Below are 27188 nucleotides of genomic sequence, written 5' to 3' on the forward strand. Positions count from 1 at the left end.
CTCTCTCTCTCTCTCTCTCTCTCTCTCTCTCTCTCTCTCTCTCTCTCTCTCTCTCTCTCTCTCTCTCTCTCTCTCTCTCTCTCTCTCTCTCTCTCTCTCTCTCTCTCTCTCTCTTGTTCTTCAATATGTATAAATAATATCCCTCCCTTGCGTCCTCAATATAGGCTACTGGGATTACGTATTTCCTTCTGTACTTTTCCCCTTTTTCCTTCTCCTTGGTTAACTTTTCTTTCATTACTGGTTTTGCTATGGACATATCACTTTCCTTTCTCCATTTCCCCCTTTATTTTTTTTCAAACGAAGCATCTCTTTCTTTCCTTTCTCTCGCCTTCTATCTTCCTAAGCTTCCCCTCTCTTTCTCTTTCCTGCTGCCTGCCATCATGTCAAATCTCTATCTCACAGCAGGGTTTTTACTCTCTATGTTAAACAATTTATATACCTTTTCTTCCCTATGGGTACACTCCCTGTTCTCTCATTTGTATTTAAATCCCACCTTACAATTCGATTTCCTCTTTCTTTCTTTCTTCCTTTTCGTTTCGTTTCCTCTTTTATCCACAACCATTTTTCCCAGTAGTCACTCCGAACATTAATATTCCTAATTCTCCATCTCCGTTTCTTTTTTCCTCCCCCTCTATGCTGACTTCCTCCTTTGCTTCCCTTTCTTCCCTTTTCCGAGTGCGTGATGATAAAGGGAGTCGCTGCGCTTTATCCCCTGCTTCCCCTCCTTCCTTCCCCTCTCTCTCTTGCCCTTAATAATTATCATTCCTCTCCTCTCTCCCTTCACCTCTTTGTTCCCCCTCCTTCCCTTAAGATGGATGGCACAGAACACTCATGGACCACGCATAAAATTCTCTCTCTCTCTCTCTCTCTCTCTCTCTCTCTCTCTCTCTCTCTCTCTCTCTCTCTCTCTCTCTCTCTCTCTCTCTCTCTCTCTCTCTCTCTCTCTCTCTCTCTCTCTCTCTCTCTCTCTCTCTCTCTCTCTCTCTCTCTCTCTCTCTCTCTCTCTCTCTCTCTCTCTCACACACACACACACACACACACACACACACACACACACACACACACACACATTACTCCGATAGCTCAGTCGGTTAAAGCGTTGCTCTACCAGGCCTTGCGGCGTGGCAGGCAGAGGTTCGAGCCCAGCTCAGGCCGGGTTTTTCCCGCTGACTAGGATTGATTACTGTCCACTCTTGAGCAAGGGGGATGGGGTGTGTGCTGTGTGAGGTCCTGGCAGTACCAAGAGATCGACTAATGAGCCTTGCTTTAATCGAGAGGGTACTTGCTGGCGATAGCGAGTCCAACTCGTGATCAGGCCGTGGTGAAATACACACACAGTGTCCATTACAAACTCGTTTGCAGAATCGTTTGTCTCCATGCATACACATTAATAGTTTTTGTTCGTTTGTTTATTTAGGTTTTTCAATTATTCATAACGTTGAAATAGAAAAGAGTATGTTGAGATTGTTTGCTATACCAAATAATTGGACCAAATGAAAACTCTACAATATTTACCTCATTTATTTTTCAATGGGCTGAACTTCAGGCTCCTCCAAAGCATTATTCAGCCCCCCCCCAAAAAAAAAAACTACAAGCACGCTTATAAATGATATTCTTTCTCTGCAGCGATCAAGGGGACTTAACCAACACTCTCTCTCCCCTCCAGCTTAGCCATGGCGGACCTGCTCTTCATCGTGTTCTGCGTGCCCTTCACCGCTTCGGACTACATCCTCGCCTCATGGCCCTTCGGCAGCATATGGTGCCAGACGGTGCAGTATCTCACCTACGTCACCGCCTACGCCTCGGTCTACACACTACTTCTACTCTCCTTCGACAGGTTTCTCGCCGTGGTTCACCCCATAGCGGCAATGACGAGTGAGTAGCATCCACACGCATAAGTTACCTCTAAACTCATCCACAGACAGTTTTTTTTTTTTTACAGTAAAGGAAGTAGTTCAAGGGCAGAAATACATAAAACACACAAAAAAGCCGTCTATGCGCTGCTCCTATTACATAGAGATGAGTGGCTGAAAGAGGCATATTTCGGAAAACAGGAATATAAAATGAGATGCAATAATTCATCTCTTTTAAGTGCACAGCAAAGTGGACAGCTGTGCAAGTTTATTACCAGGATTTGTTTCCGTGCATTCATTTGCAAAACAACTTAGATATATGAACGGGTATTATTTAAAGGCTTGCGTCACACTCAATCAGAGGGGCACCAATGTTGGCATAAAACAGCTTAAATTTGCTTTAATTTAAATATGTTTGCGCTCCTTCCAACCACACACACAGAAAAAAAGGTGGGGAGGATCTGATATGATTTCCAAGTTTTCGTACCTCATCCAGGCAAAAAAGGGACAAACAGACGGGTATATCAGCCACTGAGATCATAGACAATAGACACAGCACGATGGACAAGTAAATAACTATTGATTTGAAGACTGAGTCCGTTTTACTCCCCTACGCATTAATATAAAGCAATAAACAGGTATACTGTAGTATGAAAAATCATTATTTCCAGGCTTTTCCCCTTTGATGGTAAACAGATGGCAGATAATCAGACATGTTAAGGAATTAAAAAAATTTAAACTTTTTTTCTTTTCAATGGAACAGGACGGTGGGCACACGGCTTGTATAAACCGAAACAAAAACAGAAATAGTGAGGCATCATTGCCATTAGTTTTCCCCTTTAGATAGACCGGTAATCAGACAAGCGAAAGGATAAGAAGACAGGTTTGGTAAGTCCAGAGAGAAAAGGGGACGAATATGAGACAATTCAACGAAGTCACACGGATAAAATAAATAAATAAATAAATAAATAAATAAATATATATATATATATATATATATATATATATATATATATATATATATATATATATATATAAACACACACACACACACACACACACACACACGCACGCACACACACATATATATATATATATATATATATATATATATATATATATATATATATATATATATATATATATATATATATATATATATATATATATATATATATATATATATATATATATATATATATATATATATATATATATATATATATATATATATATATATATATATATATATATATATATATATATATATATATATATATATATATATATATATATATATATATATATATATATATATATATATATATATATATATATATATATATATATATATATATATATATATATATATATATATATATATATATATATATATATATATATATATATATGAATGGTGATATATGATAATACATATATATATATGAATACAAAACACACATATATATATATATAAGGGCTTTTCTAATTTTTATAAATCACTTACGCATTTATATATATATATATATATATATATATATATATATATATATATATATATATATATATATATATATATATATATATATCACGTGTGGGGGGGCTCCACTCACACAGCTCTTCTGGACAGAGTGGAGGCTAAGGCTCTTCGTCTCATCAGCTCTCCTCCTCCTACTGATAGTCTTCTATCTCTTAAATTCCGTCGCGATGTTGCCTCTCTTTCTATCTTCCATCGATATGTCCACGCTGACTGCTCTTCTGAACTTGCTAACTGCATGCCTCCCCCCCTCCCGCGGCCCCGCTGCACACGACTTTCTAATCATGCTCATCCCTATACTGTCCAAACCCCTTATGCAAGAGTTAACCAGCATCTTCACTCTTTCATTCCTCATGCTGGTAAACTCTGGAACAATCTTCCTTCATCTGTATTTCCTCTTTCCTACGACCTGAACTCTTTCAAGAGGAGGGTATCAGGGCACCTCTCCTCCCGAAATTGACGTTTCTTTCGGCCACCTCTTTTGATTCTTTTTTGGGGAGCAGCGAGTGGCGGGCTTTTTTTTATTATTGTTTCCTTTTTTTGTGCCCTTGAGCTGTCTCCTTTGTTGTAAAAAAAAAAATTATATATATATATATCTATATATATATATATATATATATATATATATATATATATATATATATATATTTATATATATATATATATATATATATATATATATATATATATATATATATATATATATATATATATATATATATATATATATATATATATATATATATATATATATATATATATATATATATATATATATATATATATATATATATATATATTTTGCCTTCCGGAATGATTCTGGTATTCTGGCGTGTGTGGCAAGGTGTGAGTGACTGCATGTGTAAAATCCCGTCAAACAGAATAATGGAAAGTCCCAGAAGGGTGTGGCACAGATAGATGAACAAACCAGAAAAAAAGACTACTACACAGCAACATAGAAAACAAACAAACAAACACACACACACACACACACACACACACACACACACACACACACACACACACACACACAGACACACACCGAAGAAGAAAAAAAATCACAAATAATAATAATAATAATTATAATAATAATAATAATAATAATAATAATAATAATAATAATAATAACAATATTAATATTTTTTTAATTATCATTGTTATTATTATTATTATTATTATTATTATTATTATTATTATTATTATTATTATTATTATTGTTATTATTATTATTATTATTATTATTATTATTATTATTATTATTATTATTATTATTATAATTGAACATTTTTGCCAAATGATATCACCTAATTAAAAGCTTTTAAGCTTTGCGCAACATCAAACAACATTGTTTCTACGTTATGGACAAGTAATTAAAAACTGAACCCAATCATAAATACACTGTGTTCTTATATAACGTGCTGTCGACTGGAAGTGTTATGATCTCTCTCTCTCTCTCTCTCTCTCTCTCTCTCTCTCTCTCTCTCTCTCTCTCTCTCTCTCTCTCTCTCTCTCTCTCTCTCTCTCTCTCTCTCTCTCTCTCTCTCTCTCTCTCTCTCTCTCTCTCTCTCTCTCTCTCTCTCCATTAGCCTCCTTCACCCACGTACTCCCTCTCCCATCTCCTTCCTTCATTAAAAAATCATTGTCTTTCATTACTTTCAACAACCTCCGCGTCTGATGCAATAAAAATCTCGTCTCTCTTCATTTTTACCAGAGATTCTTTCCTGTCCTGACTGTATTCCTTTTCCTTAGAGAAAGATGTGGCATTTTCCCTTTGCACTTATTCTCTCTCTCTCTCTCTCTCTCTCTCTCTCTCTCTCTCTCTCTCTCTCTCTCTCTCTCTCTCTCTCACACTCTCTCTCTCTCTCTCTCTCTCTCTCTCTCTCTCTCTCTCTCTCTCTCTCTCTCTCTCTCTCTCTCTCTCTCTCTCTCTCTCTCTCTCTCTCTCTCTCTCTCTCTCTCTCTCTCTCTCTCTCTCTCTCTCGGTGTTTCATACTAACAGTCATCCTCCCGCTACCACCAACACCAGTACTAATGTAAATCTCGAGCATGCATTGCCTAATTTTGAAATAACAACCGATGAAGTCCTTAAAGCTCTCCATTCACTTAAAACAAATAAAAGTATATCCTATAATGCTTAAAGAAACAAAGAGCGAAATACTGTCCTCCCTCACAACCGTATTCAATATGTCCTTGCGACAAGGCATAGTCCCTTCGGATTGGAAAAAGGCTAACGTGACACCGTCACGGAGACAAAAAAATACCAGGTAACTACCGATCCATTAGTCTAACTTGAGAGCATAATTAGAGACAAAATTGTGAGTTACCTCGAAAGCCACTCATTAATTGGGGATTCACAACATGACTTCCGTAACAAAAGATCCTGCCTATCAAATCTATTGACCTTTTATAACGACCTCTTCTCAGTTTATGACGTAACCAAATCATTGGTCGTAGTCTATCTTGATTTCAAGAAAGCGTTTGATAAAGTCCCACATCATAAATTACTTTATAAATTAAAGCAAATAGGTATTGACGGTCAAGTAAACCAATGGATCGCGAATTGGTTGAGCAACAGACAACAAAGAGTAGTGATTGACGGATTTAACTCAGAGTGGGCGCCGGTCACTAGTGGCGTCCCTCAGGGCTCGGTTCTTGGCCCAGTGCTCTTCATTATTTACATCAACGACGTGGATGTTGGACTTAATAATCGCATTAGTAAATTTGCAGACGACACAAAGATTGGTAACTCGGTTCTCACTGACGAAGACAGGCAAAGCCTCCAAGAGGATTTGCACAAAATTTCAGCTTGGTCGGATAGATGGGAGATGCCCTTTAATGTAGACAAGTGCCAGGTCCTTCAAGTTGGAACAAGAAATAAAAAGTTCGATTACGAAATGCGCGGCGTTAAACTCACAAGCGTTCGATGCGTTAAGGACCTGGGGGTCAAAATCGCGTCAAACCTCAAATTCTCACATCAATGCATCGATGCAGCAAATAAAGCGAACAGAATGTTGGACTTCATTAAAATAAACTTTTTATTCAAGAATAAAGATGTAATACTTCCGCTCTACAATAGTTTAGTCAGACCCCACTTGGAATATGCGGTACACTTTTGGTCTCCTCACCATGCAAAGGACATTGCTAAATTAGAAGGTGTTCAGCGTCGGGCAACAAAAATGATCCCTTCCTTGCGCAACAAATCCTACGAAGAAAGGCTTTCCACCCTTAACATGTTCTCTCTTGAGAAACGTCGCCTCCGAGGAAAACTGATCGAATGTTTTAAAATACTTAATGGTTTCACGAATGTAGACAGAACAAAATTGTTTATGATCGATGACACTTTGCGAACGAGGAACAATGGCATAAAACTCAAATGTAGACAAGTAAATTCAGATTGCACCAAATTTTTCTTCACCAACGTTGTAGTGCGAGAATGGAATAAGCTCCCACCGGCAGTGGTCCAGTGTAACACGATTGACTCCTTTAAAAACAAGCTCGACCGTCACTTCCTTGAACTTAATTTTAACTAGAGTAAAAAAGCAACGTTTTGGAGCCATCTGATTAGTGTAGATTCACTTAGGTTTAAGGACAGACCACCTAGTCTGGACCATGGGGTCTGTGTGGTCTGATTTTCTATGTAATTCTATGTAACACTCTCTCTCTCTCTCTCTCTCTCTCTCTCTCTCTCTCTCTCTCTCTCTCTCTCTCTCTCTCTCTCTCTCTCTCTCTCTCTCTCTCTCTCTCTCTCACACACACACACACACACACACACATGTTCATTCCCAGCTTCTATCCCCATACCCTTAACTTCAATCTTATATAGGAGTATCTCATCTTCATACCCCCCCCAAAAAATCCTTCTTTTATGAACTGTTTCCACCTAAACTATTCCTCTTTTTTGTCCCATTTTTCTACTCCCTTATTCTTCACCTCTTACCCACTCCTGCTTCTCCCTCATTCTCTTCCCTCGCCTTCGTACCCTCTCTTATATCTCCCTCGCATCCTCCACCTTTGGGTCTCTCAATGGCCAACTTTTACACTCTCTCTCTCTCCCTATCAGTACGCACGGAGGCAAACGCTCTGTACGCCATCTGCTGCTGCTGGGTGCTCATTCTCACCTCCTGCATCCCGCTGTACCTGTGCCACGGGATCAAGAAGCAGAATTATGACGGGAAGGTGTACATCCATTGTGGCTTTCTCGATGAAGATTATAACCACATGGCTTTCCACGTGAGTTGAGAACGCATATATTTTTCCGTGTTTTGAGGGTTTGTTCTTCCTGCCTGTCTATTTATTATTTTCTGCATGTTTGTCTGTCAGCTGCTCGTGTTATCTCGTTGTCCGTGACCTCTATTCCACCTTCCCCTCCCTGTTTTGACGTGAAAGTTCAATGTTTTAATTTTTCTGCTATACAAGTGTGTGTGTGTGTGGGGGGGAGTCTGGCTCTCCGTTTATCATTGTCTGCGTGTCTCCCTGTCTGTCTGTTTGTCTTTCATCCTCCCCTTATGAATTCTGCTTGCGTTACTTCATTCTCCGTGACCTTCATTTCTCCTGACCCGTTTTCACACAGGAGTTCAGAATGTTTCTCTTCCGTGATTTAAGCGTGTTGTTTTTCGATCTGTCTCTTTACCTGTTAGCGTGTCTGTCTCACCTTTGTCTTATCATATTTGCTTCTGTTATCTTGTTTTCCACGACCTTCATTCCTCTTAACTTCCTCATCATCTGTATTTACAAGCGAGTTCAGAACGTTTTTTTTTTTCGTGATCTGTTTTTTTTTTCTATGTCTATTTACCGTATGTATGTTTGTCTGTCTGTTTGTCTTCCACCACTGTCTTGTCATTAATGCTTGTTCTGTCTTGTTCTCCACGACCTCCACTCCTTACCCGTTTTTCTTCACTTTCTTGCCTCTACCCAATAATATCACCCCCTTATTTTTGCCTATATATTTTCCCTTTCTTGTTCATAATCATTACAGGGTCTTTGTATATTCATTACCGTTATGGCTTGTCTGCGTGTCATATTCAAGATTCTTCTGTCTTCAAAGAATTTTCGTGTTATATATTGACATATTTGTATCGGATATCTCAGTATTCCTTATTCCTGACTCTCTCTGACCTGCAATAAGAATCCCTACACAGTTCTATTCCTTTTCCTCCGAGACGCTAATAAGAACCGACCTTCCGGGAACTCTGATCATAAATAGGATCACATTTTTTGTCACAATATTTTCGCAATTTACATTATCCACCATTCGAATTATTTTTCCGCACCAAAAAACATTCTTTATTCAGTTCTATCATGCTCTGCGCACATCATTTGGAATACCAATTTCTGTGTCGTCTCAAAAGATGCGTTTCCTAAATAGAGTCTACCTATTCTTGCATCCGGCGGCCTCATACTTATACTCCGTTCCGTCACTTTTCTATATAAGATATCAACGGCACCCTTCTTCCTCACAGCACCACGATATTTCCTCAATACACAGAATCGTAAGGATACTCATTTCCATTACTTAGCGAGGTAGTAATGGCTGCCTTCCTCCTCACAACCTTTCCTACACAATTTCTTACTTCCGCACAATAATTCCGTCACCCTCTATTACAGTTCCGTAAACCCTGATTCGAAGTAATGATCATTTCCATTACGCTCTCAGATATTAGTCGATGCCTTCCTCTCCTCAATCTTTATTACCCCACTTTATCTTGCGTCTATAGATAAGTTGCTTTTCTCCCTTGCACTTTATCCAAAATATTAGTTATACTGAGAACCATATTCTCAATCATGTTGGGACTAACACACCCACATTTGATAAGGCTTTTCGTGGAGGTTGTGGGTATTTTCATGGGTAGTTTTAAGAGCCTAGCGAACGAAAAACAGTAATGAAAAGCCGACTAATTTCCTTTGTGGACTTTGGAAACAGTTACTGGACAACCGAAACCGTCAGAGAAAAATGGCCTAAGATTTATCACTTTCCCATATATACTCTTCCTTTCTTCCCGTAAATAATTACCCGATTTCTCCTTGTCTTTGCAGATCGGCTTCATCACCACCATGTACTTCGTGCCCCTCGCAGTGATCGTGGTGTTGTACCTCATGATCCTGAACCGCCTGTGGTACGGAGTGGTGCCGGGGGGAAGCCGCAGCGCCGAGAGTGTGCGGGGCAAAAAACGAGTGACGAGGATGGTGGTGATTGTGGTGGTCACCTTTATTGTGTGCTGGTTCCCTATACAGGTGTGTGTGTGTGTGGGGGGGGGGGGGATGAGGGGATGTAAAGTGGATGGATGGAGGGAATGAAATAGATGGATAAGAGGAGGGAACCTTAGCGAATGATAGAGGTATATAGAGAATGAGGAATGGAAAGTTGAGAATGGATGACAAGTGGGATACGAGCAAGGGAAGGAAGGTAGATAAATAATAGACAGGTGGAGGAAGGATGGAAGACAGATGTATAGAAGAATGATGAACCAATGGAGAAAGGAAAGAAAGGTAGATAGAAGAATGCTGAATATTGCAAGTAAGGAAGGAAGGAAGAAAGAAGAGAGGGACACAGTGTTTGAGGAAAGACAGATGCAGTTGAAGGGAAAATAATGGAGGGAAGGAAGAAATGCAGATAGATGATACGTAAAGGAAGTATATATGGTAAGGATCAGAAAAAGAGAGTAATGGAGGAAAGGAAGGCGCATGAAGGAAAGAAGAAAGGTAAATATATAAGACGTGAGTAAGGAAGGAAGTGATGGAAGGGAACTAATGGAAGGAGGGAGGGAGGCACCGAAAAGCTCTTTGAAGTGCAATAATTTTTCCTCATTTTCCATCGGTATAAAAATGAGCTACCCTGATAATTAAAGCAACATTACCTACCACTCTTGATGTCACATTTTTAATTTCTCTCTCTCTCTCTCTCTCTCTCTCTCTCTCTCTCTCTCTCTCTCTCTCTCTCTCTCTCTCTCTCTCTCTCTCTCTCTCTCTCTCTCTCTCTCTCTCTCTCTCTCTCTCTCTCTCTCTCTCTCTCTCTCTCTCTCTCTCTCTCTCTCTCTCTCTCTCTCTCTCTATCTCTCTCTACATTTCCCTCTCTATCATCTCCCTCTCCATCATCTCCCTCTCCATCATCTCCCTCTCCCTCTCTCTCCCTCTCCCTCTCTCTCCCTCTCTCTCTCTCTCTCTCTCTCTCTCTCTCTCTCTCTCTCTCTCTCTCTCTCTCTCTCTCTCTCTCTCTCTCTCTCTCTCTCTCTCTCTCTCTCTCTCTCTCTCTCTCTCTCTCTCTCTCTCTCTCTCTCTCTCTCTCTCTCTCTCTCTCTCTGTCACAGCTGGTGTTACTGCTGAAGTCTCTCGGCCTCTACCAGATGACGACCCTCAAGATCATCATGCAGATAGCGGCGCAGGTGTTGGCGTACATCAACTCGTGCGTCAACCCCATCCTCTACGCCTTCCTCTCTGACCCCTTCAGGTGAGTTCACGCAGGTGTTACTCCAAATGTACTTCGCTTCTGGTGTTAGGACTTTACTAGGTAGGTGAATCGTCAGAATAGGGGTGATTCTGGGGAAAGCTTACAACATTAATCGAGTCTAAAAATATAAAGTTTTATAGTTGACTTGAAGATAAAAAGAAGACGAAGGTAATGTTTGATAACTAGCTGGCAGGATAACATAAAATTGGTCGCGAACGAGATATTCAAACGAAGGAATAAATACACTATCTAGGTCAAATTATTAGTATAAACCCAGCCAACGGAAAAAGAACCAGCAAGGACACAGGAATAAGGTGAAATGATTCTGGCAAACATATCAGCAATATAAAGAGTAACGTGCAGCTTTCCCTAAGAACAAAGGTACATGTTAGTGTATCCTGTCAGACATAACAAATGGTTCAGAAACTTTACGCCTCGCAAAATTCTGGAGGAAAAGGTAAGAGCTAAACCAAGAAGAATGGAAAGAATATTACCAAGTGTAACAAAGACACAAGAAGCCGGCAACCTGGGGTACGGTACATATGAAGGTGAGGGGTGGGGATGAAGGGGTGAAGGGATGAAGATGGATGGAAGAAAAGAAATATACGGATAAAAGGAGGAAAGGAAAGTGAATGACAGGAGTAGAGAAGAAAAAAAAATATATATATATATATAGTATATATATATATATATATATATATATATATATATATATATATATATATATATATATATATATATATATATATATATATATATATATATATATATATATCTGAGAGACCTCGAAAACGTTGGGAGAGGTCTTTGCTCCGGAGGCCGATAATGGGTGATGATGATGATGAGAAGGAAGAGAGAGGAGAAAAAAAGTATGTTCCGCTAGGTGTTAATTTTAGGGCAGGTTTTTCATTCATTAAGGACGTCTCTGTTCGAGCGGGGTTTTTTTCTTCAGTTCTTGAGATTTTAGGTCATGTTTGTCTTCAATTAAGGAGTTTCTTAATTGAGTACTTTCTCTTTTCGTTGGTCTTTGCCTCATACCAATTAAAATGCTACATCGGGCTATTACATTTTTTTTTTTTTTATGTTGGTCCGGAATGTAATTTTTCACTGTCGCCCTTACCTCGCGTTTCGTTTTATTCTCCACTTCTTTACTTGTTTTCTTAAATTGCTGTTTGGGTAAATTTTATTGTTATTTGGGTTATTTTGGTTTGTGTACATCGATTATCAGTTTTCGGATCCTTTTTTTCTTGTCATTTTTACAGTTATTGGGAGACAGTGAGACTGCCGGCGCCGCGTCAAGGAGGACGCAGGTTCGAGTCCTGCCCGCCGCCACAGCTGGTATTTTTTAGTCATCACCGAGTGGCTTAATTATTAAAATTGCCCACATGCTGTCCTGAAGACCACATATCCACCCAGATGCTAGATTTTCGCTCTAAAGAGAGGCTCAAAGATAAGCTAGGAGGAGCAGCATGAGCCAAGCAAGGTGGCGCCACTGTAAACACTTGCCTGCGCCATAACGGGCTGTGGCCGACCATCAGGCCCCACAAAGAGAGCCTACGGGCGCCATAGGCCGAAACGTAAAAAATAAACAGTTACTAATTATCCTCCTTTTCCTTCCTGTCTACTTATCCCTCTTATTCTCTTCATCTTCATCCTCCGCTTTTCCTCCTCCTCCTACTCCTTCTCCTCCTCCTCCTCCACTTTCTCCCCTCCTCCTCCTACACAGTACGTCACGGCCAATGGCACAAATTTAATTCGGAGCCGCTTAGAGTGGAGAATCAAGAACGAGAATTTGATTTCGAGGCTTTTATGGACCTTAATGAGATTCCTCCGTCCCTCCCCAGCACGTCCCATTTGGGTTAATTACACGCCTTCACCAATCGTGCGTCCCTCGCTGGGCGGCTCTGTTAATTGGCTGTAGTTAACTTTGGGTCAGGCTTGTGAGGCAGGGTGGGGTTACATGGGGTGGGTGGGGTGAAGGGTGGGGTTCAGTCTGGGGTATGCGAGGGGGTGATTTTCAAGTGGGGTAGGATTAGGTACGTGTAGGCTTCTTTAAGGGGGCGGGGTAAGTGCAGGATATGTTTGGAGGCGCGTGTAGGGGATGATGTTCTCTACCAAGGTCTGATTACATGCTGGACTCACGCCAGCTAGAATTATCCTCGAATTAAATCGGAGATCCATAGTGACAGATCTTTGGGTACGGCTGGAACCTCACAGTATCCCCTCCCCCTCCCTGTGTGTGTGTGTGTGTGTGTGTGTGTGTGTGTGTGTGTGTGTGTGTGTGTGTGTGTGTGTTTGTGTGTGTTTCGGAGGAGGTGGGTAAAAAGTGTCTTCTGTTCTCTCTCTCTCTCTCTCTCTCTCTCTCTCTCTCTCTCTCTCTCTCTCTCTCTCTCTCTCTCTCTCTCTCTCTCTCTCTCTCTCTCTCTCTCTCTCTCTCTCTCTCTCTCTCTCTCTCTCTCTCTCTCTCTCTCTCTCTCTCTTGTCTTTCTTTCCTTCATTGTTTCTCTCCCTCTTTCTTTATCTCTCTTCCCTCCTTTTTATGTCTTTCTTTTTCTTGTTATTCTTTCTTTCTTTTTTTCTTCCTCTCATTTTTCCTTATCCATATCTAATTTTTCTGGATTTACTTCTCTCTCTCTCTCTCTCTCTCTCTCTCTCTCTCTCTCTCTCTCTCTCTCTCTCTCTCTCTCTCTCTCTCTCTCTCTCTCTCTCTCTCCAATTTTGACGAGAAAATTTTCTTTTGTTATATGGTGACACGGTTTTTCACTATATCACTTTTCCTCAACTTTTTTTTTTTCATATCAGTATCATCTTTTTTTTCTGTTCTCTGACGCCACATTGTCCCCACATTTTGCCTAGCTGCTGTTACTTGTAATCTTTAGTGTATACCAAACATACATCTACTCAACAAAACTATATCAAATTTGAGAAATCGACTTGCTCTACATTCACCTATTTCCATATTTAGAGAATCTCCTGAATCAACAGCCTTCTTATATTCTCCATCTATTATAGCAAACTCGTACCGTTTAAACATCTCTTTCCTCCGACAACTCTTTCCTTATTGTCTACCAGTTTTCCTACGTCACTCACCAACCTTTGCAATAGTTTACAATCTTTTCACATTCACAAGTCCCATGAAGCAATAATTCTCTCCTATAATTTCACCACAACTCCTTCCCTATCCACCAGTTCTGTACCTCATGCACCGACCTTCCAAATAACTCTCCTATTAACCAGCGACCTACAACCCTTTCTTAGTCCCAAGAACCCCCTAGCCTTAGCCTATTCACGAACAGCATCAGCAGGTCCATTAATCAAACATTCATTTAAATGCAAGTCACATATCTCACAGGTAAGCTTCCCCTATTTGCCAGCCCGACACAAACACATACAAGTTTTTGCAGCCTACGGTTATGCTTCCCTAATAACAAGCTCCATAGCCAGCCCCCCATCTCCTTGCAGCCTAAAAAAATCGTACATTTATCCATCAGCTCAACATATCCGGAACTCTTCAAGACTTGAACCTTCCTTATTGATTGTTTCAAAGAAGGAACACAAAATAATGTCCGTCACAAAAAGACGTGAAACAAAACTCAGCATTGGTACGTTTTCCATTTCCCGGGCAGTAAAACAAAACATTTATTGTTTCAATAAAAACAACCACCAGCAAAATCATATATGCAAAATGTTGAGACAGAACACAAGCACCATTTCTTTAAGAGTTCGTGTTGTTACTGAATGGGATTGCTGTTTTCGTTATTTTTATACGTGTTGAGACATAAGCTGGACTGCATTAGCGTTCTCCTGCAGCATCCAAAAACTATTCGACTGGGAGATGGTAAGAATTTTACAAGAAATTACTGATGTCTTTACAATATTTTCTCGTTCTTCTGTCCATTTCGCCCAGAGGTAAGCTACTGAGGAGTTCATACTATGAGTACAATCTCGTTTCTAAGCAATACTTGTTCTCGCTTCCCGCAGGAAGGCGTTCAGGAAGGTGATATCCTGCGGGCCTCAGCGAAGGATGACAGTAAACGGACGCACGGACGAGAGGTCGCAGGAGTGCCGGCCAATCAACCCTCGCCGCAGCCCTCAGTCCATGCCCATGACTCATTTTATGAGCAGCTCACAGCACCTCAGTCCCTCAGCCAACGTCTTACGGCACGCCACCACCACCAGCAACACCACCACCACCTCCTTCACCAACGGCGCCACCAGAGAGGACGGCTCCACGGGAAACAATGTGCAGGAGGTCGGGTTCCTGGGCTACAGCACTCCGAACTGTGGCGGGGGAGTTACGGACACGTCATGCAACTCGAGTCTGGCCCCTGAATAGCGAACACCTGACGCCTCCTAGCCCGTCTGAGGAGTAAAGACCTCCCTGTCCCTTCCTCTGCCTCCTTTCCCTAACATACCACCGCCGACACCACCGCCATTGTCATACCCCTTCACTACCGCCCCCACGACATCCCCAGCCCATTTCACCACCCATATCCTCTCCATTTCACCCTAAAGTCTCCGCACAGCAAGACTCGAGTGAGCTGCTTTAACTTAGCTAACGAGGTGGACTTTTGCTGTTTATTGCAGCGAGAACACATCACAGGACGAGCTTTGGGGAGTTGTTGTTGCGAGGGAGGAGAGGCACCGGCGCCACGATCATTGATGTTTCTCTCAAAGAGTTTTATTGGCGAAGTGTTTCGAAGTGTGAATACAATATATAAAAAGTATATATATTTTTGTAAATACAACTACAATACATGAATCTTAATACGTATACATATTACACTTAGCGATAAACCATTTACTGATCCATGTTAATTTTTGGTCTCTTTATCTTAATGTTAAGTTCAAGGATTCGACGTGTGTGTGTGTGTTTGTGTGTGTGTGTGTGTGTGTGTGTGTGTGTGTGTGTGTGTGTATGTGTGTGTGTGTGTGTGTGTGAGAGAGAGAGAGAGAGGGAAAGAGAAGTGTGCATGACAGCTGTCTGCACGCCAGAATCCTGCAGCGTTTTCCATACATCGACCTGTCTTTAGACGGAACGAGCTACCCAGGACCACCAGGACCCTCACACCCTCTCCCTCACACCCCACCCCATCCCTCCCTCATCCCCCCTGACCAAGGTTGTGGGGATGGGTTACGCACGTGCTGTTCACTCCTTTAGTAACTATATAATACCGTGTACTGTTTGTTAGTTGTTCAGTGTGCACAATGCTCAAGACGTGACCTTGACCGAGCGTCACGGGGAGGCTGGGCCAAGGCTTAGGTAAGGTTACTATGCTATTGAGCCCCGCATGCTAGCCTTACCTTGCCTCATCCCCTTGCCTCCCCACCTACCTTCCCCCTGCCTCCCCTTACACCTCTACGCCTGGGGAAAGCTGGTCCCTTGCCCATGCGTAACGGGGGCCAGTTTTCCCGTCCACTCCTGCACCCCGTGCCCTGCCCCTGCTGTGTCCCTCCCCTGAGTGTGCCGTAGCCCCGTGGTTATACAAAGTTGTCGCCCTAATCGTCGTGTTGGAGTTTTCTCTTGTTTATGTCTTTTAAGTCTTGTAGGCGAGTAAGATTTGTTCATGGTCCCCGGAGAGAGGACCTCGCCGCAGCCCTGTACATAAGAGACTACTGCGGCAGCGTTTGTATAGTTACTCAGTGAATTATGATTATGGAAAAAGAGGAGTGGATAGAAATGGCGCAGCAGGAATTAACATAGGATAGTAGGTGAAGGTGGAAACTGTTAATATATAAATATATATATATATATATATATATATATATATATATATATATATATATATATATATATATATATATATATATATATATATATATATATATATATATATATATATATTTAAAAGTGCATGTGTCCATTATCGGGTGAGCCTCTCCCGTGCACGACCCAGAGGCGTGTCACATGGCTGACGTGCATGGAAATGATGGAGCTCACCACCGGACAAGCAAATATACAATTCATTGAACGACTATAAATATCTTTGGGTATTGTATTTCAAATTAATCTTTACACATTTGCCGATTTTGGTGTCTGTTCATCCATTTCTTTTACCGAACAGCTTCTGGCAATTGCGACGTCTTTCCAGCAGTATTATCGGGGACCCTTCAGGGCCGCGCCACGCCTTGCCCAGGCGGAGAAGCGGCTGCTGAGGCGGCCGGAGGATCCTTTTGTGGGACATATTTCTAAGAGCGAGATATTTTTTTTTGTAATTGAATGTTACTATTTAAGAAAGAGACGAAGGATGACAGCTCGAATTAACTCAGCTTTCCTTACGCAGAAGAATGACACTTGTTGGTTAGACTGTTGATTAGTGGTGCTACCTGTTAGGAGGAAGGGGCCGAAACCACTGCCGCCCCTTAATTTTTTTTTTCAGGTACGGTTTACGAGGAACTGGAGAACAAATAAAACTATACATATGGTAGTTGGAGCTCAATAATGACATGCTTAGTCACTGCTGATTATCATTACTTCGGGATCACTAGAGACCCGGATGTACATGAATTTCGCTTCAGTATATATCAGACTATATTATAAGGGTGACAAATGCTTTCATCTTTTGCGCTAATATATATATATATATATATATATATATATATATATATATATATATATATATATATATATATATATATATATATATATATATATATATATATATATATATATATATATATATATATATATATATATATATATATATATATATATATATATATATATATATATATATATATATATATACCATTATTTTATAAGAGAGCGATATAAGGTTTACGGAGCGAGGTACACGATTGTATTTGAAGTTTTTAGAGAAAATTCCATTATAACCCTTCAACCCTTTTATCGAGGCGCGGCAGGACACACACCTGCCTGCGGACTATTTTTTGAATCAAGATAAATAAAGCACCAAGTCACGACAGGAGTGACCTCGGGTGACTGCCATCATTAGCGTGTTTGCATACCTGTCCCAAACGCGATATATACGTGTGTCTTTGTATTTAGTTATCTGGTTTATTTGTGTGTGTCAATTAAGGTGACATTTTTTATTATTACATTGTTTGTGGGTAAAGGTTGCTATATAGTGACGGATTGACTGCAGGAACTGGTTGATCCTTCCACAGCCATTTCTCTTGGTTTAGTAATATTTTTGGTCCCTGCGTGACTGTTCGTTCATATATTTACTGTTACCGCTGGTTTATGTAATGGCTATCTAACTATACACATAAACTCTCTCTCTCTCTCTCTCTCTCTCTCTCTCTCTCTCTCTCTCTCTCTCTCTCTCTCTCTCTCTCTCTCTCTCTCTCTCTCTCTCTCTCTCTCTCTCTCTCTCTCTCTCTCTCTCTCTGACTAATATCGTAAAGGAATTTCATCTCAACACCTCGCAAGCATTAGTGAGGCTTTTCCTTTCACCCAACTCTTATCCGCAACCCCTTAAGCCTCATCTCAGATTCTTGCTTATAATTCAGATTTTTTATATATTTTTCCCTCACTTCCCTTACACATTTCTGCCGTTTATTTGGTAGTTCTCTCTCTCTCTCTCTCTCTCTCTCTCTCTCTCTCTCTCTCTCTCTCTCTCTCTCTCTCTCTCTCTCTCTCTCTCTCTCTCTCTCTCTCTCTCTCTCTCTCTCTCTCTCTCTCTTCAAAAGCTGTATACATTTCTATTAATTTCCAGCCTAAGTAACAAACATTACACGTATTTAAATGAGGGAGAAAGGTTATGCATTTTTACGGTGATAATAATTGGTTTAAATGTTCACTGATGATCCCTCCGGCATATTTATTCTTTGCTTTATAGAATAATTATAATTATATATTGAGCTGTTTTATTGTTAGTAAGTCTCATTATTCACGATTCCTCCTCCTCCTCCTCCTCCTCCTCCTCCTCCTCCTCCTCCTCCTCCTCCTTCTCCTCCTCCTCCTTCTCCTCCCATTCCTCCTCCTCTTTCTCCTTCTACCCCTCCTCCTACTGTCCCTTTTCCTTATTTTCTTCTTCTTCTTCCTCCTCCTCCTCCTCCTCCTCCTCCTCCTCCTCCTCCTCCTCCTCCTCATTTTCCTACTCTTACTCCTCTTCCTCCTTCTACCCCTCCTCCTCCTGTCCCTTATCCTCCTTTTCCTCCTCCTCCTCCTCCTCCTCCTCCTCCTCCTCTTTCTCATATTGTTTCTTCACCTGCTTTATTTTTTTCTGTCATTCCTGTTCTCTCTTCCATATCTTCCACACCAATCCTCATCCTTCTTTCTTCCATTTACATTATTTTCTCGCCCCTCCTTGTGCTTACGATGGAAGAAGGAGCAGTGACAGCCGTGGTTCACAGGTGATCAGCAGCGTTTGTTTTCGTAAATTTATTTCGTTAATTTCGCTCCCGTGAGGCACCGAGCCACGCTACTACGCCCTCAGTTCCGTCGACATGCTTTAGACTTGTATTTCAAACTTGTCAACAAAGATAAATATATGTTGCATGTGCATAAAGAACATTGCTGATACTTTTCATTCACCTTAAATGTTTTTGTCCGCGTGTTTTAGAATTGGTCACCGGCCATCTCCCTCGAGGTCCAAAATCTTGTCTATTTTATGATACTGATTCTTTTCGTCTTTTTTTTTGTTTGTATTGCAAATGAATAATGCTTTCGGTTTACTTCAAAAGCTTTTGGCGGTGTTTCTCAAAAGTGAGAATATTAACATTTTTTGAAGCCATAAAGTCTTGCTTGTCTTATACTTCAGTAAGGGAGACAGACCAAAAGGATGAAGCAAAAGGTAATACAAACATACTCGTAACTTGCAGCTCCCATTAAGCCAAGGCCAAGGAGGATACCAAAAAGATAATATATGTAATATGCAACTGTTACTTATTTACACTTCATTTTATTTTGTATTCTTCCATATACATAGAAAATATGGTCAATAACAATCCCTCTCAAATGGTTTATGACATGTCTTTGAGAAATGATGAACAAAACCCCAAACCTCTCTCTGTGTATATCATTGGTTCGCTATTCTTTTTTCAGCCTCGCCGAGAAGGAGGAAGCTAAGGTGAGTGGCTGAGATCTTAAGTCAGCCTCGGGTAAGCTATGTAATGATTACTGTCAGTTGCAACCATAGCCTTTCCTCCAGTACACAGCCGGCAGCCCTTCCCTCCCACACTCAGCAATAAATAGAAATGAAAAGTCTTGAACGAAACCTTCCAACGCCACACCATCTACGCCACGACCCTTTCACTTCCACTGCCACCATCAACCTGACAACCATTTTTCTCTTGCCCTTCCTCTCACACCTTTTCGCACCCCCTCCGATCCTGCATCCGGGCTCCTCTACCACTCCTTCAGCTCCCTGGCTTCATCCACTCTTAATATAACTATCCTCTTGCTTCCATCAACATGAAAATTAAAATGATAAAAATGATACACTAATAAAAGCAATGGTAATATTAATAACAACAACAACAACAACAACAACAACAACAACAACAATAATAATAATAATAATAATAATAATAATAATAATAATAATAATAATAATAATAATAATAATAATAGTAATAATGATACGACTACTACTACTACTACTACTACTACTACTTCTAATACTACTACTACAACTAATAATAATAATAATAATAATAATAATAATAATAATAATAATAATAATAATGATAATAACAATAATCAAAGCAACAATAACAAAAATAGCAGCAGAAGAAACACCGACCAGAATAACAAAGACCTCGAACAATACCGGAAAGGAAAAGCCTTTGTACACAATACAATATCTTTTATCCTGGACGCCAGAAACACTTGAGCTTTCAATGCATGGATGATGCGTGCGCGCTCGTGTGTGTGTGTGTGTGTGTGTGTGTGTGTGTGTGTGTGTTTGGCAGGTGACCCTCCTCATCGCGCACAACACTACATGTAAAGCCCCTCCAGAGTCCTGCGCAAAGGAAGGTGACGAACCTCAAGACAGTGACACAGATCACTCGCAATTCCTCGTTCTTCACTCCATCTTTATTCCCCCGCCACTTTTCAACCTCGTAATGAGCCAATAGGCTTCATGTTGCCTGCCTTTACATGTTTCCATGGTTCACCCTCCTCCTCCTCCCCCGCCTGCTCCTCCTCCTCCTCCTCCTCCTCCTCCTCCTCCTATTCCTCCTCCTCCTCCTCCTCCTATTCCTCCTCCTCCTCCTCTTCCTCCCCCTTCTTCTACTTTATTTCTTCTCTTCCTCCTCCTCCAGCTTCTCTTTGTCTACTTTCTCATTATTATTATTATTATTATTATTATTATTATTATTATTATTATTATTATTATTATTCTGTGCTTCTTCTTCGAGTGCTACTCAACGAACAGCCCTCCGAATGGCTTCCAGTCACTAGTGGAGTGCCTCAAGGGTCAGTGCTGGGACCCATTCTCTTTATCATATATATCAATGACCTAGAATCAGGACTGAAATCCACAATATCGAAATTTGCTGATAACACCAAGGTGGGTGGAAAGGCCCTCACAAAGATCGACTGCGAAATCATTCAGAAGGACCTCAATCGATGGTCAGAAAAATGGCAGATGTCGTTTAATGCTGACAAATGCAAAGTCATGCACATTGGGTTCAGAAATAGTAACCACACATACATCATGAATGGCAAACATTTGCAGGCGATGCAAGAAGAAAAGGATCTGGGGTCACTATCAGCAGTGACCTGAAACACGCGAATCACTGTAAAAAAAACATATAACAAAGCCAACACTATGCTCGGGTTCATAGCGAGGAACCTGAGTGTAAGCCGCCAGACATGATGCTATCCTTGTATAATTCCATGGTAAGACCGCACCTCGAATATGCAGTACAGTTCTGGTCTCCTAATTACAGAAAGGACATTGATTTACTGGAAAGGATTCAACGACGCCCCACGAAAATGATTCCAACCTTAAGGGTTCAACCGTACGAGAAACGACTCAAGTGACGCAATCTTTTTACACTGGAGAAAAGACGCCTACGAGGGGATATGATTCAAGTCTTCAAGTACATGCAAAAGTTAAATAACGTCGATTACTCCAAATTCTTTGAACTGCAAACCAACTCAAGAACGTGAAATAACGGTTTACCCATTCAGTCGAGTCGAAGCAACACAGACTCCAAAGACCCTTCCCATGTCCTCACTAACCGTTTCCCTATTGTATCACCAACACCGGAGAGTAGTTCAGCATACTCTCTAAAGACAGATCCTCGCTTTATCCACACCACACTACATTCACACAGCATATACACCTTCTCCCAAAATTAAAATTTCAAAATGGCGCACATACACCAAGCCTCGGACTCCCCGCCTGGGGGGGGGACCACAAATTCCCCCAAGGAGGACTCCCCTTCTGGCTGCCGACCCGAGAGGTGTCTTGATAACTCCTCGAACCTCTTTCTTCTCAATTTCTGCAACATTCGTGGTCTTCGCTCTAATTTTCATTCTGTGGAACATCATCTCTCCTCCTCTAAACCTCATCTTCTCTTCCTTACCGAAACACAGGTTTCTGAGGCTATTGACAGCAATCTCTACTCTGTTCCTTCCTACTATCTCTATCCTAAATTTCAATCCAAAGCCGGTTGTTGCGCCTACGTGCGCAACGACATCACTTGCTCTCGTGTCCACGACCTTGACTCTTCTGAATTTTCCACCATCTGGCTAAGACTTCATTGTCATTCTATTACTAAATACATCTGTGCTGTTTATCTCTCACCTAACTCTACCAACTATGTAAAATTCTTTGGCTATTTGAATTCTAAAGTGGAGCACATTTTGACCCACTCTCCCTTCGCTGAAATCTCCATCCTAGGAGATTTCAATGTTCACCACCAGCTTTGGCTTTCATCCTCTTTCACTGACCATCCTGGTGAACAAGCCTACAACTTTGCTATCCTCAACGACCTAGAGCAGTTGGTCCAGCACCCTACACGTATTCCCGACCGTCTTGGAGATCGGCCCAACATTCTAGACCTCTTCCTTACCTCAAACCCTTCTGCTTATTCTGTCAAACTGTTCTCTCCGTTGGGCTCCTCCGATCACAATCTTATTACTGCATCCTGTCCTATCGCTCCTGTACACCCTCTGGACCCACCGAAGAGGCGATGCTTCTGGCATTTTGCTTCAGCTCGGTGGAACGACCTGAGGATGTACTTTTTCCATTCCCGTGGAATGATTATTGCTTCCAGGATAGAGACCCCTCTGTGTGTGCTCAGCGCATCACAGAGGTGATTGTCTCTGGAATGGAGGCATACATTCCTCGTTCTTTCTCTACTCCTCACGCTAAAAAGCCTTGGTTTAAACACGCTTGTTCTCGTGCTGTCAATGAAAGAGAGGTAGCTCACAAAAGGTACCAGAGCCTTCAAACTAATGCTAATTATGAACTTTACATTTCTGCCCGAAATCGTGCCAAATCTATTCTCCGACTAACTAAAAATTCTTTCATTAATAGAAAATGTCAAAACCTTGCTTTCTCTAACTCTTCCCGTGACTTCTGGCATCTAGCCAAAAACATCTCCTCCAACTTGACTTCTTCATCTTTCCCTCCACTCCTCAGTCCTGACGGCAACACTGCCGTCTCATCTATCTCTGAGGCTGAACTCTTCTCTCAAACTTTTTCTAAAAACTCCACTCTGGACGATTCTGGGCATATTCCTCCTACTCATCCCCCCTCTGATTCCTTTATGCCTGTTATAAAGATTCTTCAAAATGATGTTTTCTATGCCCTCTCTGGCCTCAATCCTCAGAAGGCTTATGGACCTGATGGAGTGCCTCCTATTGTCCTTAAAAACTGTGCCTCCGTGCTGTCACCCTGCCTGGTCAAACTCTTTCGCCTCTGCCTGTCAACATCAACCTTTCCTTCTTGCTGGAAGTATGCCTTCATACAGCCTGTACCTAAGAAGGGTGACCGCTCCAATCCCTCAAACTACCGTCCTATAGCTTTACCTTCTTGTCTATCTAAAGCTTTTGAGTCAATCCTTAACCGGAAGATTCAAAAGCACCTTTCCATTTCTGACCTTCTATCTGATCGCCAGTATGGGTTCCGCAAGGGGCGTTCTACTTGTGATCTCCTAGCCTTCTTAACTGACTCTTGGTCATCCTCTCTTAGCCGTTTCGGTGAAACTTTTGCTATTGCGCTGGACATATCAAAAGCTTTTGATAGGGTCTGGCACAAATCTTTGCTTTCTAAACTACCCTCCTACGGTTTCTATCCTTCTCTCTGTACCTTTATCTTCAGTTTCCTTTCTGACCGTTCTATTTCTGCCGTGGTAGACGGTCACTGTTCTTCCCCTAAATCTATTAACAGTGGTGTCCCACAGGGTTCTGTCCTATCTCCCACTCTTTTTCTGTTGTTCATCGATGATCTTCTTTCCAAAACGAACTGTCCTATCCATTCTTACGCCGATGATTCCACTCTGCATTACTCAACTTCTTTTAATAGAAGACCCACCCTTCAGGAACTTAACGACTCAAGGCTGGAGGCTGCAGAACGCTTAGCCTCAGACCTTACTATTATTTCCGATTGGGGCAGGAAGAACCTGGTGCCCTTCAACGCCTCTAAAACACAGTTTCTCCACCTATCCACTCGACACAATCTTCCAAACAACTATCCCCTATTCTTTGACAACACCCAGCTATCACCTTCCTCAACACTAAACATTCTCGGTCTATCCTTAACTCAAAATCTCAACTGGAAACTTCATATCTCATCTCTTACTAAATCAGCTTCCTCGAGGCTGGGCGTTCTGTATCGTCTCCGCCAGTTCTTCTCCCCTGCACAGTCGCTGTCCATATACAGGGGCCTTGTCCGCCTTCGTATGGAGTATGCATCTCATGTGTGGGGGGGCTCCACTCACACAGCTCTTCTGGACAGAGTGGAGGCTAAGGCTCTTCGTCTCATCAGCTCTCCTCCTCATAGTGATAGTCTTCTACCTCTTAAATTCCGCCGCAATGTTGCCTCTCTTTGTATCTTCTATCGATATTTCCACGCTGACTGCTCTTCTGAACTTGCTAACTGCATGCCTCCCCCCTCCCGCGGCCCCGCTGCACTCGACTTTCTACTCATGCTCATCCCTATACTGTCCAAACCCCTTATGCAAGAGTTAACCAGCATCTTCACTCTTTCATCCCTCACGCTGGTAAACTCTGGAACAATCTTCCTTCATCTGTATTTCCTCCTGCCTACGACTTGAACTCTTTCAAGAGGAGGGTATCAGGACACCTCTCCTCCCGTATTTGATCTTCCTTTCGGCCACCTCTTTTGTTTCTTTTTTAGGAGCAGCGAGTAGCGGGCTTTTTTTATTATTGTTTTCTTTTTTTGTGTGTGCCCTTGAGCTGCCTCCTTTGTTGTAAAAAAAAAAAAAAAAAAAGACATAGGAAGGAGTTTCTTTTCAAAACGAGTCATCCGTCACTGGAACAATCTTCCCTCAGTAGTAAATGCGAATACCATCAACTCCTTCAAAAATCGAATCGACGGTCATTTCGTTGCGTCAGGAATAAACTGAATATCGAGGCGCTTCCATCTGCTCCCCAGGCCCCAAGTGGCTGTCGAGTAGATTAAATCACCAAAGCGGGCAACCTCGTAATGAGCCAATAGGCTTTCTGTTGCCTGCATTTCCATGTTTCCATGTTTACTCCTCCTCCTCCTCCATCCCCCGAAACGTCTCATTACGGGAAAGGAGATCAAAACTTTGCGCTCATACTCCTGTTCAACTTTTTTCCTTTGGCCTGACGAGCACCTCGGGGATACGCTACATATTTTTTACAACGTTTATAGCACTGACAGGAACGTTGATGGTGGCCTTGATGTGCTGGTGAAGGAGACGGCGTGTTAGTGCTGATGATGGAGGCAGCGGAAATGATAGTCTTGCAGCGCTGGAGATGATGGTGGATGTGATGATGACGATACTGGTTGAATGTTGATAGATGATGTTGATAATGATGGGGACGGCGAGGTTGATGATGATGATATGATGATTATGATGATGATGATGATGATGACCTTGATGAGGATGGTAAATGTATGGTGAATGTAATGATAAAAGTGGGATAGATATGTGTTGGTGTTGATGTCTAAAGCAGCGGTAATGGTGGTGGTGGTGGAAGTGGAGAAGGTGATGGTGACAAATTGATTATTGTGTTAGATACAGGTGGTTGTAGTGTCGGATTGGAGTTAAAATTTGAGACATAATGTAGAAAACAAATCTAATGAAATAACACCAGGAATGATAATGATAATATTTATAATAATAATAATCATAATATGAATAGTAATAATAAAAATAATGGCAATAATATAACTATATAAAATAATTAAAAAGAACATGATAATGATAAGTACTGTAATAATAATGATGATAATATTAATAGTGATAATAATAATAATAATAATAATAATAATTACATAAAATAACAACAATAATAATAATAATAATAATAATAATAATAATAATAATAATAATAATAATAATGATAATAATTATAATAATAATAATAATAATATAATAATGGTGGCTCCCCACCAAGAAAGCCTACCAGCGCCATAGGCAGAAACGTAAAAAAAAAAAAATTATTATTATTATTATTATTATTATTATTATTATTATTATTATTATTATTATTATTATTATTATTATTATTATTATTATTATTATTATTATTATTATTATTATTATTATTATTATTATTATTATTATTATTATCATTATATTATTATTATTATTATTATTATTATTATTATTATTATTATTATTATTATTATTATTATTATTATAATTATTATTACTATTATTATTATTATTATTATTATTATTATTATTATTATTATTATTATTATTATTATTATTATTATTATTATTATTATTATTATTATTATTATTATTATTATTATTATTATTATTATTATTATTATTATTATTATTATAATTATTTATGGGTGGGTGTTGATCCATACAACGACGAAAGTCCACTCTATATTGACGAGGCCAGAGAGGCTGTGGTCAGGTTGAGGGATGAAAAGGCAGCTGATATTTGTAAAATCAGTAAAGAGCTGCTCAGAGCTGGAGGTGAGGCAACTATCCGCGTTTACATGCGGTTTTGACTTCCCTATGGCAATCTGATACCATTCCTCCTAACTGGAAGAGGGGGTTGGTCGTCCCTATCTGGAGAGGGAAAGGAGACCGTCAGGACCGCAACAACTACCACGATATCATACTGCTCAGTGTGCCAGGCAAGGTGATTGCCCACCTAATATTGATGCGGATTCGCAGCCAGCTGCTGAAGTTCCTCAGACCAGAGCAGCCCGGGTTTATGCCTTCTTCATCTTTTTCTCTGCCTTTTATCCATACT

General features: G+C 40.7%; 1 protein-coding gene across 1 annotated transcript in view; it reads left to right on the top strand.

Annotated features, from left to right (window-relative positions):
• Positions 1–15899, top strand: part of LOC127008552 (allatostatin-A receptor-like) — a 79330-nt gene extending 63431 nt beyond the window's left edge. Inside the window, exons 4-8 of the mRNA XM_050880727.1 lie at positions 1667–1875; positions 7451–7620; positions 9424–9621; positions 10695–10834; positions 14816–15899. Coding sequence (XP_050736684.1) covers positions 1667–1875; positions 7451–7620; positions 9424–9621; positions 10695–10834; positions 14816–15170 — 1072 coding nt within the window. The 3' untranslated portion in view covers positions 15171–15899. The remainder of the gene's footprint in view (positions 1–1666; positions 1876–7450; positions 7621–9423; positions 9622–10694; positions 10835–14815) is intronic.
• The last annotated feature ends 11289 nt before the right edge of the window (positions 15900–27188 follow it).

This window comes from Eriocheir sinensis, chromosome 38, assembly GCF_024679095.1.
Source record: "Eriocheir sinensis breed Jianghai 21 chromosome 38, ASM2467909v1, whole genome shotgun sequence".
NCBI classification, from domain to species: domain Eukaryota; kingdom Metazoa; phylum Arthropoda; class Malacostraca; order Decapoda; family Varunidae; genus Eriocheir; species Eriocheir sinensis.